Genomic DNA, 15,393 nt, shown 5'->3' with positions numbered 1-15,393 from the left:
AAACCATGATATTAAAGCGCCTGAAGTCGGTCTGCTTTGTTTATTGGTTGTGTGGTGCATTGACACAGAAACCTGTTGGTGAAATATAAATAAATACATATGTTGCATATATTTTTTATAATTATAAATATAGCATCAAGATTTTTAAAATCAGATTTCCCGCTAGCTGATCTTGTCTGCAGCTGGCTCTGATCATAGTGTAGGCCTAATGAAATAGGAAGGGAAAGTGGGTTTGTCCGTGGTGGTCGGCGAACCCTCAACCTTCTGGCCGTAGCCCTGCATGGCATCGACTGTGCTACAAAAGCATGCTGAAATGGCAAAGTCGATATCCACGTTTATGAACACAGGGTCGCTACACTGCCCTCAAAAGGCAAAATGCACCAACTACGAATTTGGTCTGTTGTAATGGCCAGGTATTATCTGATTAATGTGGTATTTAGTTTCCTGACAGAAGAACAAGCCAGTTGATCAGAATATATCATGGAGTCTCAGAAATCGCTGTCTGTCTAGACAGAAAAATACTTTGAAGTCAGATTTTGCAGTAAAAAAAAAATTTTTATACAGTGTTTTGCCTTTGTAGGGCAGTACAGTTATTGTTATTTGTGGTCATAAACATTAGGGGAGGGTCATGTGAAAATAATTGTAACATTCGGGAGAGGTGTCAAAATGTTTTTATGACACCTTGAGTTGGAACCCCCCCTCCCCCGCAGTAAATTCCGAACTGTCCCTAAAGGTTTCAGAACAAATTAATAAGCCACACATAACACATTCAGAATAGATTAAATGTTTATGACTATGATCAGTGCTTGACTTGGGTGGAATAGGTGCCGGTACTCATTTTAATGTAGGTGCAGGAACTCCTATGATATGACTGATATGTAGTTACTCTTCAAATAAATAGTTTTACCCAAAAATGTACCAGTATCTTTTACGCCACTGGATGACGCTCCAATCTTCCAAATTCCAACACACAGTAGCCCTCCCACCAGGCGATTAATTGTGGTGACGTCAGCTCAAGTGAAAGAAGGAAGCAAAGCGCTCAGTGTGGAGCTGTCAGTAAAAGTAGTTGTAGCGATAGCCCATAGATAGTACAGTGTCTCCAGTTACAGTCTGACCGCCTGTTCAGTGGCTAAATACAGTGTGCGTGAAAAGGTTATACATTGGATTGAATAAGCATATACATAGGATAGAGAGGAATAACGTTTCTTTTTGGCTATGGCTGATGTCACGCAATTCAACGAGGGGACCGGGGACGTCGCGAAAGGGTTCGCTCGTAAAGGAGCTTTGAGGCAGAAGAACGTCCATGAAGTGAAGGACCACAAATTCACTGCAAGGTTCTTCAAGCAGCCGACTTTTTGTAGCCACTGCACTGACTTTATCTGGTAAGCGCTTTTCCTCTCCAGACGGCCTCTGCCTGTTGAACATTTTGGAGAACTCCGCTGTCTTCTCAACCAGTTAAAGTTAACTGTGCTGCACCGTTACGTATAATTTTCTTACTGGAATTTTTTGTCTTCCACGCCAAAGCTGGACATTTTAAAGCCAACTTTTGCCTATAATGTGCCTCGAAATGCAAGCCAAAAGTAAACGAATCCGGTCTGCCTACAGTGGGCTAGATACAATCAACATTTTGACTGACAGCCGATAGCGCGGCTACATAAATGTTTGTTACAAATGGTAAAAGTTGTATTTCTCCTAGTCCTCTTGTTTTTGATAAATATTGAAATAACTTACTGCCAACGAAATATAGTCTCACAAGGGACAAGTGGTAACTATTCGGGATGTAGACTGGTTGAAGACGCACCCATGTTGACCAACCTTCCTCTTTTCAAGGGGGTGTGTTGTTTCCAAGACCATTTATTGCTAGCTACAGAGAAATATGGAGACTACTGCTGTCTGCTTGATATTGCAAACATGTTTGTTTGTGTGTATCTGTCTGTTTAATGCTATTGTTATTTAATTCCTCCCTTCTCTCTTGTCACAGGGGATTTGGAAAGCAAGGATTCCAGTGCCAAGGTAAAATCAAATTGATTGACGTCCATTCACTAAGCTCCAGTCCACCATGCAGTGTATACTCATTCGTGCAGAGTTGTGTGTGTACTGCATTAATTCAAGAGGACCAGTCCATTTGACTTGCATTGACTAAATAATGTTTAAAAAATTTGTTGGAGTCACTTACCTTTTAAAGAGTTTGAGATATACCGGTAGGCAATGTTCTCTCTAAACTGCATGCACAGGCAGCTCCCATCAGACTGCACATCAGTCTTTTTTTATAACTTAAAGGGCAGTGTTGTATTTAGACGGTCTTGAATAAGCTAAGTAGCCAATAGACAGAGCGTAGCATAATTTGTCCGATTCTCTGTAATAATGGTATAGGAATAATAATGAATTGTATTTTGTAAAGTGGTTTCTTGAATCAAAAAACACAACAACACAACATGTTTAGTCACCTCCTTGTCTGAAGGACAAGTGGATAAAGAGGTTAATGTCAAGCCCTGCAGGTTTTTTTTCTCAAAGATCGAATGGAATGTAGGCCTACATTGAACAACACATTGCCTGCTACTGTAGGCTTAATGATAGAACAGCTATTTCTATGTTAAAATGTTATGGGATGCATTTTTCTCCATTGTTTTTGATGGTAGGCCAATCTGGTAGGCTTATATTATGATCAAATAGCCACAGTAGCCTACTTGGCCACTGTTAAAACTGTAACTTAAAGTGGGTACAGCCTCAGTGTTCACAGTAAACACGCGCCGGAAGTTGCACCGAATTTTCACAACCTTCAAGTTTGCGCTCAGCAGACCTTAAATTTGCTCAGTGCCTAATTTTTTGGAGGAACATTGGCGGGAGACCTACATTTGTCTGTGCCGTTTGAGTATGATGCCTTCCTTACACACACTCTGGAATATGAAGTCGTAAATAACAGAACAGAATGGTTAAAGTATCTGTGACAAAGCACTCAGAAGGTCTAATCACTCACAGAAATGGCATGGATTGATGTTGTGACTGTTTTCTGTTTCCAACCGTTTTCCAATCTCATTACCATTTTTAGTCGTTTGAAGCAGTTCTTTAAAAAAGTTTTTTATACATTTTTAATAAGCCAATGACTCACAACGTAGAGAACTTTCTTTACTTTCTGATTGATTTTGTTTGAGTCTCAGGAGTTTCTTCAAGTGCCCTTTGAGACTTAAATCATCTTAATTGGATTTATGCAGCTAATACTAGGGAATATCTTGACATTTAGTGGTTGTCTGTGTGAAAAATTGATCGTCTGCGATTTAAAAAAAGATGGTTATTTATGATATCAAAGTGAGAACATTTACAATGCACTCCTCAGCTCTTGGAAAGACGGACCTAGATGTTTTGGGGACTACTTGATAAACGTTTAATATAGAAATTAATGGATAGTATTATTCCCAGCTGACTAACTGGACTGACATGAAATCAAATCACGCACGGCAATCTCATGGATGCCAGAGTTCAAATAGGCCTGGTAAAGGAAACAGAAATATGACTACCCAGAGGTTTTCTCTACAAAACCAAAGCCCTATTGTCCCCTGTCAAAAGTACTGCACTACATAGGGAATAGGGTGCCATTTGGGATGCAGAATGGTGTACCGTAGCCTGGCAGCTGAATCTGCTTGTGCTTTAGCTAGGCTAGGTCTGAGGGGTTAATGGCATTCACCTGTAGTTTGCCAAGTCTCGTTAGTGCCATCAATAATCTCAAACTTCTTGTTTACTGATTCCCATCTGTAGAGTACTGTAGGTCAGTGCATTACTCAAACCTGAAGAATGTAGGTTACTAGGCTATGTGCTCGTGCTGAGAAAAGGCAAACTTTTGTCTCAAGAGAATGTTGTATCAAGGTACCAGTTACTAAGGGTTTATAAAGGGTTTCTAAGCTGTTGATAAAGGTTATAAAATAGGCTATATATACTGTACATACACAGAGTGTACAAAACATTAGGAACACCTTCCTAATATTGAGTTGAAACCCCCCTTTGCCCTCAGAACAGCCTCAATTCGTCATGACATGGACTCTACAAGGTGTCAAGCGTTCCACAGGAATGCTAGCCCATGTTTACTCCAATGCTTCCCACAGTTGGGTGGTGGACCATTCTTGATACACACAGGAAACTGTTGAGCATGAAAAACCCAGCAGAGATGCAGTTCTTGACACACTCAAATCAGTGCGCCTGGCACCTACTATCATACCCTGTTCAAAGGCACTTCAATATTTTGTCTTGCCCATTCACCCTCTGACTGGCATGCATGCACAATCCATGTCTCAATTGTCTAAAGGCTTAAAAATCCTTCTTTAACCTGTCTCCTCCCCTTCATCTACACTGATTTGAAGTGGATTTAACAAGTGACATCAATAATGGATCATAGCTTTCACCTGGTCAGTCTATGTCATGGAAGGAGCAGGTATTCCTAATGTTTTGTACACTCAGTGTATATTTATGTATTCAGATTCAGTTTTATACAGTCAGATGGCAATTATTTTAAAAAGGTAACGTGTTGTCGTAGACATTTAGTGAAAATAACGCTCCAGTAACTCAAGCCAAGTTTTCACTAGCCAGATGTTTATTTTGGGTTCTAAAACATTGTGGCCAGACTTAAATATAGTTTAATAGTGTACAATTGTGGTGCTTAGAGATTGTTGTTGTAAGTCCTTGATTGTAAATCTGATTGTAAGCCACTATGAATAAAACTGTCCGCTAAATGACTAAAATGTCAATGTAATATTTAATGTGTCTGATATCACTAGACCGTTCTCATGCAGAAAAGAGAAACAACAGTAACTCATCATTTTACTGGAGTCATCAAAGAGGAAATGGATCATTACGTTATCTGCTGTCTTGATCTGTCCAACATTTCTTATAGTGAAGCAAGTCTAAAGCTGTCAATTAGCTTGGCGGCCAGAGAGAGAAATGCTGGTTCGCTGGTAAAGTTGTTATTTTGTTGGTTTCAGACATTTTCCTATTCTTTGTAAGCTTCGCCTGCATGGCTGCACTTCCAATGAACTGGCGTAATAGCTGAGAAATACCCGCTCTCGTCCTTTCTCTAGAAGATCAAAGCGAACTGAGAGTGTGAGCAAAGCAGGACGTTTTCTTAAGGAGCAAACACTTCATTAACAACGATAACGGTTGAATGCCAGTTAAGCATGTTGATTTGCGCTTAAGTGGTGTCCCCCTTGGATATATGCTATTCTCTGAACATGAATGATAGTGTAATGTGGAAAGTGTTGATCTTGCCAGCCAGTGGTGAGAGTCCCTGCCTCATGGTAAGTGCTGCTGCTTCAGCCAGCCAGGATGATGTTAACCTGTGATCATTGAGCCGTTGGTTGAATGAGATATTTTCTGAAAGGATGTCTTCTGAGAGCCACTGTTAAATGGCAGCAAAAAACGTCCATTTGCTGGAGTACGAGGATAAACACTCGCCAGAGAGGGCTTTTTGATCTCTTTGTGGTTCAGAAGGCTCTTGTCTGGAATAAGTCCACTTTTATTGTTGTGGAGTGAGTGTGTATATACTTGTGTGTGTGTTCAGGTTCCTGCATGCATGTGTGTATCGTAAATTGTATGTCTCCATACGTACGAATGTGTGTTGGACATCATGCATCTATCTACGTATTTGTCGATTATGTGTGTGGAGCCTGTCTTCCAGGGCTTAGTAACTGCGATCGATAAAGACACTCCTCCACTTGTATGTGATCTTGGTGTCTTGGAGGTGCGATGCACTTTGCTCAGAGGCTCCGAGTGTTTGCTGGCGCTTGAATATTTGATGGGAAAGCCTGCTCGTTATCAAGTCAGGGCTAGGTGCTGCAGTGATGACATCCTGACATGTTTTTATGTGTATGCCAAAGCACCATCGGTGAAGCTCCTTTTGTCTCTGTCTTGTCTTCTCCCTCTGGGTTCTGTCACAGCATCACTCGTTACTGTTATAGTCTCTACTTGTCATGTAGAAATCACAGTGCACTATTAAAGACCTAAACAAAACCCCTGCGTTCAGAGCATTAGAGTTAGACTATAGATATGCATTACAGCATTAGAGATGTCAGCAACACTGTGTAGGTGCTAGCTGCTCTTCTGTATCCATTACATATACTTATGCAGAGAACTGGTAGCAGTGGTTTTACAGCCACTCTGGAAAGCACAGCATTTCCCCCTGTTATAAATCTGTTCCTAGGTCTACTTCTAAATAAAGAATGGCCGCCGTATCAAGATGAAGGCGAGGAGGTAACGGCCCTGCTATTCAAAAGATGAAGGTCCCACTTAAAAATACCTGTCCTCTCATCAATTATTAACGGGCTCCTTGGAAATGGGGAGGCTCAAGTCAACAAGCAGGGAGGCTTCTATTGAGTAAAGACATGATAAGCCTATTCTAGTGGTCTTTCTGTGCTGGCCTGAAATGAAGTTACATTCGATTTAATGGAATTTGAAAATGTCTAATGTCTGGACTGGAATTAATGAATTTGTTGGTGTTCAAATGTGAACTTGACATACAGTATCTGTGTTTCCAACAATTTGTTAAATCATTGCGTTCGAGACATTAAAATTAGCTTGTGTCAAACCATTAGCTACCAATCCCACATGGATTATTTCATATCTAGTCTATTCATATCTAGTCTATCTAGAGCAACATTAATATTAAGATCTCTTCCTATCGTTTTGTTATGGGAATCCCCAGACACTGTGGTCCTCTGTAGCTCAATTGGTAGAGCATGGCGCTTGTAACGCCAGGGTAGTGGGTTCGATCCCCGGGACCACCCATACATAAAAATGTATGCACACATGACTGTAAGTCGCTTTGGATAAAAGTGTCTGCTAAATGGCATATTATTATTATTACTACATAGAGCTTGACGAGTTGTCAGAAGCCTTTGCCAAGAGAGATATCATATCCACTAGCTAACACTCAACAAGTATTTTCCGTTATTTGTAAACCGACACCTCACCTCACGGTCACAGTTGAGCTGTGCTGTTGTATCACTACCATGTTACTCGCCTTCGCCAATTATAAGGTTGATTAAATACCACCAAAGTAAAGGTGAGGGGTGAACAAGCCCTCATGTTTACCCAAGTACAAGTAGTCACCATGTGAGATGGTATCTGTGCCAATTCTTGTTACCCTCAGGCAATCCTGTTTCTGTAGAATCTAATTCCACAAGTTAACCTGCAGGCATTTGTATTAATATCCCAATTACTTTGGAATTGCTGTTGCCACATTGTAAACTTGTGCATGGCTCCACACTCAGCCTCTATAAACTGTACCATTAAAACATGATAGCAGTCTTTCGTCCAAATAGTAAGAATGTTAGTATTACCACTAATAGTGAATGGAGGAGTTAGCGTAAGCATTCTATTGATGGTTATTGGCCCAATTAACATGTAAGCACATCTAGACATATCATATACTGTACTTAAGCGCATGTCAATTGATTCTAAAATAGAATTACCATTGAGAAGTCCACTGCTTTTAGATCTTACATAATCTCCTGGCAGGCTTGTCCATACAGTGTGGAAAAAAAGTATTTAGTCAGCCACCAATTGTGCAAGTTCTCCCACTTAAAAAGATGAGAGAGGCCTGTAATTTTCATCATAGGTACACGTCAACTATGACAGACAAATTGAGAAAAAAATTCCTGAAAATAACATTGTAGGATTTTTAATGAATTTATTTGCAAATTATGGTGGAAAATAAGTATTTGGTCACCTACAAACAAGCAAGATTTCTGGCTCTCACAGACCTGTAACTTCTTCTTTAAGAGGCTCCTCTGTCCTCCACTCGTTACCTGTATTAATGGCACCTGTTTGAACTTGTTATCAGTATAAAAGACACCTGTCCACAACCTCAAACAGTCACACTCCAAACTCCACTATGGCCAAGACCAAAGAGCTGTCAAAGGACACCAGAAACAAAATTGTAGACCTGCACCAGGCTGGGGAAGACTGAATCTGCAATAGGTAAGCAGCTTGGTTTGAAGAAATCAACTGTGGGAGCAATTATTAGGAAATGGAAGACATAAAAGACCACTGATAATCTCCCTCGATCTGGGGCTCCACGCAAGATCTCACCCCGTGGGGTCAAAATGATCACAAGAACGGTGAGCAAAACTCCCAGAACCACACGGGGGGACCTAGTGAATGACCTGCAGAGAGCTGGGACCAAAGTAACAAAGCCTACCATCAGTAACACACTACGCCGCCAGGGACTCAAATCCTGCAGTGCCAGACGTGTCCCCCTGCTTAAGCCAGTACATGTCCAGGCCCTTCTGAAGTTTGCTAGAGTGCATTTGGATGATCCAGAAGAGGATTGGGAGAATGTCATATGGTCAGATGAAACCAAAATAGAACTTTTTGGTAAAAACTCAACTCGTTGTGTTTGGAGGACAAAGAATGCTGAGTTGCATCCAAAGAACACCATACCTACTGTGAAGCATGGGGGTGGAAACATCATGCTTTCGGGCTGTTTTTCTGCAAAGGGACCAGTACGACTGATCCGTGTAAAGGAAAGAATGAATGGGGCCATGTATCGTGAGATTTTGAGTGAAAACCTCCTTCCATCAGCAAGGGCATTGAAGATTAAACGTGGCTGGGTCTTTCAGCATGACAATGATCCCAAACACACCGCCCGGGCAACGAAGGAGTGGCTTCGTAAGAAGCATTTCAAGGTCCTGGAGTGGCCTAGCCAGTCTCCAGATCTGAACCCCATAGAAAATCTTTGGAGGGAGTTGAAAATCTGTGTTGCCCAGCGACAGCCCCAAAACATCACCGCTCTAGAGGAGATCTGCATGGAGGAATGGGCCAAAATACCAGCAACAGTGTGTGAAAACCTTACAGACATTTTACATTTTAGCCATTTAGCAGACGCTCTTATCCAGAGCGACTTACAGTTAGTGATTACATATTTTATATGGGAATCGAACCCACAACCCTGGCGTTGCAAACGCCATGCTCTATCAACTGAGCTACATCCCTGCCGGCCATTCCCTCCCCTACCCTGGACGATGCTGGGCCAATTGTGCGCCGCCCATGAGTCTCCCGGTCGCGGCCGGCTGCGACAGAGCCTGGATTCGAACCAGGATCTCTAGTGGCACAGTTAGCACTGCGATGCAGTGCCTTAGACCACTGCGCCACTCAGGAGTGTAGCTTCTTTGACCTGTGTCATTGCCAACAAAGGGTATATAACAAAGTATTGAGAAACTTTTGTTATTGACCAAATACTTATTTTCCACCATAATTTGCAAATAAATTCATAAAAAATCCTACAATGTGATTGTCTGGAAAAAAAATGCTCATTTTGTCTGTCATAGTTGACGTGTACCTATGATGAAAATTACAGGCCTCTCTCATCTTTTTAAGTGGAAGAACTTGCACAATTGGTGGCTGACTAAATACTTTTTTTCCCCACTGTACATTGATAGCACATATTGAAACCATGATAAACCAACCATAAAACCATTGGCTTCAAAACGACCAATCTCAGATGGGCTTTTAAGTGTTTCTCTCTCTACGACTACCTTCTCTTCCATTATGGTTGGAATATGGATGGAGAAATGGAGCCCAGGGAATAGTATCTTTGTGGAAGGCCATTGATGGTTTGAAGGGTTGATGGAACGGTTGAATGGGGCCGTCTTCTTTGACAGGTGGTAATGGATTTTACCCGATGCCTTCCAATGGTCTGTTGTTGGTGAGAGTGGAGGATTAATAGGTTTCTTGGTGTGAGAGGAGCAGAGACCAATCTCCCAAGGGAGCGGTAGGAGCAGAGCGATGTTTCTATGTCTATGGACATGTAGGGAACATGAATGAGATATGTGGATGGACAGTGTAATGGTGATGGCTCAACAAAATGGAGTCTTTTTCTCTCTTGTTTGAACTTAAACAGTAAAATTGGGTTAGATCAGTCCAGACACAACATGTTATGAAATACCTGAACATGTATTCTGCATATATACATATAACAAAGGTTTCATCAAAGTCCTGTTCTCTCTATTCAAAACAACTTAATAAAATCAATAACCAGGATATTTGTCACACAGTGTACCACAGACAAACCAAGCCTGTGTGTCTCTGTTCACTTTCATTGTGTTTGCGGACATGCTTAACATTTACATTTTAGTCATTTAGCAGACGCTGTTATCCAGCGACTTAACAGTTAGTGTGTGCATACATTATTTTTTTCATACTTAACCATGTTCAAACCAAACATTGACCCAGAGGAGACGTGAAAACACACTCCCTCCAGTTCCCTGGAACCTCCCTCCCCTCCCTTTGATGAACAGTGGCCTCTCAACCCGCTCTCAGATCACGCTCCTGTGCTCCGGGCTTGTTTAGACAGTGCTAAGGGAATCCTTGTGCACATCCTGTTTTGACAGAGGATGGAAAGGTAAACTCTAACCTGTGTCCTTACTTGCCCCCGCAGTCCAGCAGGTGTGTATTCCAGTCCTCCCATCTCCCATAGGTACCGAGGACTCCATCTACCTTCCCCTGTTTTGGAGTTGGTTCTCAGCAGTACATTTCTGAGCTAGTCTCACTTTCTATTGCTGTAACGACTAGTTTCAGAGAGGCAAATTAGGTCTAGTTCTGGATTTAAATCATTCTCAATGGAGATTCTCCATTGAAAGTGCTATTTAGTCCAGGACTAGGCCTAATCTGGGTCCGAGAAACCGTTCCTTAGTATCCAAAAACCTTTATGGCTTACATAGCTAGGTAGATAGGTAGGTAGGTAGGTAGGTAGTTTGTTAGGGGGAACTTCAGCTCACCTCATGTAACTAGTTGGTCCTGTTGTATCTATCAGCTTCTCTATGCTTAACTTAGGCTGTACCTGTACTCTGCCTGTACTTCTGCAAGGTACAGTTATTTTTTAAATCACCAACACTTTGTTAATATAGAGTTTACAAATGTTTAGACCAAGAAGAGTGACTAACAGAATGTGTGCTGCTATGCTCTGACGTGTTGCATAATCATTGGCATCACTCCAATTATGTGAAAGCGTCTGCTACATAGATGGAGGTTTACTTCCATGAAAACTTGTTTATGGTACCATCAATCCTCAATGGGTTATGGTTCCATTATCTTTCCATGGTGCTGTCTTCATTGTAAATGCTCTGCAGTATTCCATATACACTTCCCCCGCCATATTTCCCCTGGGTTTACTAGGTCTCATATACTGTACAATGAATACCATCTCTTCCTTAGGGACATGTGGTGGCTTTATCGCAAAATCCACCTGAAATCACCTTAATGGACAGTGTTGGTACCAGTCAGTGAGGCAGGGTTAGAGGGAGAATTTGTCATAAACAAACCCACTGCTGACACCAGTCGACAGGCAAAGGACAACTGTGTCAACCAACCAGGGTTATGTAACTTAGCTGGTGCAGTGGAATGCCAAACACATTTCCCTGGGCTATGCCTTTAGGCTGTGGTGGAGCAAGCGCATCGCCACGGAGGCTGTGGATTGGGACTTTCACAATAGGGCTCCCCTCCCCTGGGCTGAGTGCCAGAGAGCTTGGCCGCTACAGTGCACTCTGCCTTGGGTAGAGCAGATCTAACCACCCCTTCTCCCCCATTCTCGCTCCGCATTCTCTCCATTCCACAGCATCCTAAGGGAAATTCTTATGTACTCTGAAAGCTGAGATCATGACCTTGAATTATACCCAAGCTGATGATTTGAATTTTAGCTGCTGCTCATCACAATGGTGAGAGAGAATACAGAGAGGACTTGCTAGTAGAGCTTGTGTGTGTCTGTCTGTCTATGGGGTTAGTCATCCAATCCACTCTGATGGCAGGGGTAACCAGGCAGATTAAAGGGATGATGTGAATATGCTGGCCCCGGGAGTAAAACCGCTTAACCCCCTAAACCTTCCCTTGGTACAGCCTCTGGATCCTCCATCCACTGTAGGCCACATAGAACCTAGAACAGAACAGAGCGAACCTCCATTACATCCATTACATCCATTACCCTGAGAGCTATTACAGTACAACAGCTGGATATCTAGGCCTATATGAAACCCCTCAACCACAACTTACTTTAGTGCCGGCCATTAAAATGCTTTATATGGACTATATCTATTCATCAACTCACCACAACTCACTTTAGTGCCGGGAATTATTAAAATGCTGTAGACCTCTATGGACATTCTAATAACATAATACTTTGGTTTGAAAGCGAGGCAGCGACATCATTTATTTTCTACATACTAAAGTCAAATAGGCCATAAGCATACCCGAATGGGCTGAGAGCCAGGCTACAGCCAAGCCAGTGTCATTTGGCCCATGCATTAGTAGCCAGGATGCCTGTGTCACTTTGTAAATTACTTACCATCGCCACTGGTTAATCCAGGCCATTTCCAGGGCTGTGTGGGTGGATTATGGCTTTAGATCCAACAGAGCTCCTGTGTCTGTCTGTCTGTCGTCTTTATGGCCAGGGGGACATGGGGAAAGCCTGCATGGGCGGAGAGGCGGAGATCCCTTCAAAACATCCCAGATGTGTCAAAACTACCGCTGTGTGCCTTTAAGCTAAACCAGACAGGCAGCACCATGCTGTGATGGGGGATCCCCGGAGAGTTGGAGCGATACCCAGCTACCCACACTGACCAGAAGTTACCTTACAAGACAAACGGCCATTTTGGATTTCCCTGAAAACCTCTGTTCTTGTTTTCGACAATGTAGCTGTACCGCATCGAAATGAAACCCATCCGTTCATGCTGAATTATTAATTCACTAGAAGCCTCTGGCTTAGTGTGTTTGGGAAATGTTGTTTGATATGTGAACAGGGTATGTGAATATTCGAGTGGCAGTGAAATGTAGCCGTTTTGCATGCCAAACATGGCCAGATGTGTTGATGGAGAGACTGTATTTCAGACCACCCAATACATCTCTGTATAAAGTGCATGATGAACATAATCATGAACCAATGGACTGAGAGCTTCATTCTCTGCCTCTGTGCTTGCTGTCCATCCTATTTTCCTTATGAGAGCTACACATTCATTCAAATCTTGTTCGCCAGAGAATTCCTGCATGGTTGGAAATACAACCACTGACACCTGTATGGCATGGGATAATAAATCCTTGTTTACTTACTGATTGCATGATTGATCCAAGCCGGTTTCGCAGTATGGGGCTTTGAAGTGACTAGGCAAGCAATCAAACAAAGAAGACAGCCAGAGCTTTGATGGCAACCCTTGCTGAAAAAGGCAGAACATTTGAGTTGTTCAGAATCACTTTTCTCTTGATTGTCAGCCTGAAATCAAGTATAACAGGTTCTTGTTCACATACTTTTCTTCTCAGAGAGCGAGTGATGGAAAAAGGAGGGATAAGCGACAGAAAGGGAGAAGGGAGGAGAATACAGACTTAAGGCCCTTGGGACTATCACCACTGTCTACTCCACAGTATGCTTTGTACTCCCGCTACTCCTACTCTAAGAATAATATTGACAGTGTTACTTCTGGCATCATACACCAGATGATGTCATACACCAGATGAAAAGCTACCTTTGCTGGACTATATTTTTCCACTAGCAAAGTGACGGAAGCTTTCCCCCACTCTAATCCGTGGAGCCAGGTCCTTTGATCTTGTTGCCTTGTCCATTGAGCAGATCTATCTGGACAGTGCAGCTCACATCCCAAAGGAAAGAGGCTGCTAGCTCTGGACTATGTTTTCTGGGGGACCTTAGGGCTTCTTCTGTTATACGGTTATGACTTGGCAGGCTGGTCATAGCATAATCAGGTTGACAACACACAGCTATGCCAGTGGGAGGGAAAGCATAAGCATACAGGATGAATGGGAGTGTTGACTATGTCATGTGTCCTGATTTGCCAGGGTCCTTGTTCATTATTGTTCCGCATCATGTCATGTCTAAGAACAGACCTAAACCGTGTGTTATTCACGATAATCCACAGGTTCTCATGCCTTATTGCTTAAATATAGCCAGATTAAGAATCTGTAATCAAATACGTATTAAATTGTACTTTTTAAAGCTGCAATATGTATTGTTTTGGGTGAGCCGACAAAATTCACATAGAAATGTGAGTTATAGATCTGTCATTCTCATTGAAAGCAAGTCTGAGAAGCGGTAGATCTCTTTTTATGTGCACATTTTTCTATGCTTCCTGTTCTTAAGTTTCGTTTTTGCGTCTTTTACTTTCAGTTTTGTACAGCAGCTTCAAGCAGCTGAAAATACAGTATTTTTGGTTATGGAAAATATATTTCACAGTGGTTTAGATGGTACAATGAATCTCTACACTATACTTGCTTGTTTTGTCACATAAACTGAAATTAGGCGAAATATTAGAATTTTAGCAACCAGGAAATGGCGTAGCGATTTCTGCATAGTGCGTCTTTAAATTGTCAAACTATTATATTAAGTTGTTTTGAACTGCTAGCTTATAGCCTAAAAATTACTTTCAGATACCAAGATGACAGACATCGAAGAATCTATGAATTTGTCATGCTTTTTTGCTTATTGCTCACCAGTATTGTGTTGTGCCTGACAAAGAGATGCATTGCACATTGAAGGTGTCATCCAATTTGACTCTTATGTTTACATGGTCTGTGCTTGTACTAATGTTGTGTTTGTGGAGCAAAATGACTCTAGGGTAAATAGAACAGAGACACTCCACATATTGGCAACTAGGGAGACAGACACATCATTGTAACCTGGATAAAGCCAATGTCAACACCTCTTATCTTCTAGATCCATAGGCTTTCTATAGAAAGCGCTAATGGGTGCTATAGCTACTGTATTTGCAACTGTCACTTGAGCCATAATTCACATAACATGACCTTACCTCACTCCTTCGTTCAAAAGCTCTGCCTTGGGTCTAAATGTTGTGACGTTTGTAAGTAAAATGGCTTTCTTTAAAGATGCAAAATGTAGAAATCGCTCCTCCATTTCCTGGTTGCTCAAATTTGAATAGTTCGCCTAATTTCAGTTTGTGACAAAACAAGCAGTCATTGTGTAGCGAATCATTGTACCATCTGAACCGCTGTGAAATATATTTTCCATAACCAAAAATATTGTATTTTCAGCTGTTTGAAGCTGGTGTACGAAACCAAAAGTAAAAACGAAACTTAAGAGCAGGAAGCATAGAAATAGCTTACATAGAACGTACAGTACCAGTCAAAAGTTTGGACACCTACTCATTCAAGGGTTTCTTTATTTTTACTATTTTCTACATTGTAGATGAATAGTGAAGACATCAAAACTATGAAATAACACCTATGGAATCATGTAGTAACCAGAAAAGTGTTAAACAAATCAAAATATATTTTAGATTTGAGATAGTAGCCACCCTTTGCCTTGATGACAGCTGTGCACACTCTTGGCTGCTTTTCCTTCACTCTGCGGTCCAACTCATCACAAACCATCTCAATTGGGTTGAGGTCGGGTGATTG

The 15,393-nt window shown here is 41.8% G+C and overlaps 1 protein-coding gene across 1 annotated transcript in view; it reads left to right on the top strand.

Moving 5' to 3' along the window:
* Nucleotides 1-1,032: 1,032 nt before the first annotated feature.
* Nucleotides 1,033-15,393, top strand: part of LOC123483290 (protein kinase C alpha type-like) — a 201,436-nt gene continuing 187,075 nt past the window's right edge. Inside the window, exons 1-2 of the mRNA XM_045212955.1 lie at nt 1,033-1,382; nt 1,982-2,013. Of these exons, the coding sequence (XP_045068890.1) occupies nt 1,216-1,382; nt 1,982-2,013 (199 nt within the window). The 5' untranslated portion in view covers nt 1,033-1,215. The remainder of the gene's footprint in view (nt 1,383-1,981; nt 2,014-15,393) is intronic.

The sequence above is a fragment of the Coregonus clupeaformis genome, unplaced genomic scaffold, assembly GCF_020615455.1.
Source record: "Coregonus clupeaformis isolate EN_2021a unplaced genomic scaffold, ASM2061545v1 scaf0066, whole genome shotgun sequence".
In the NCBI taxonomy this organism is placed as follows: Eukaryota; Metazoa; Chordata; class Actinopteri; order Salmoniformes; family Salmonidae; genus Coregonus; species Coregonus clupeaformis.
Note: the sequence above shows the minus strand (reverse complement) of the source record. Positions and strands in the feature narration are given on the sequence as shown.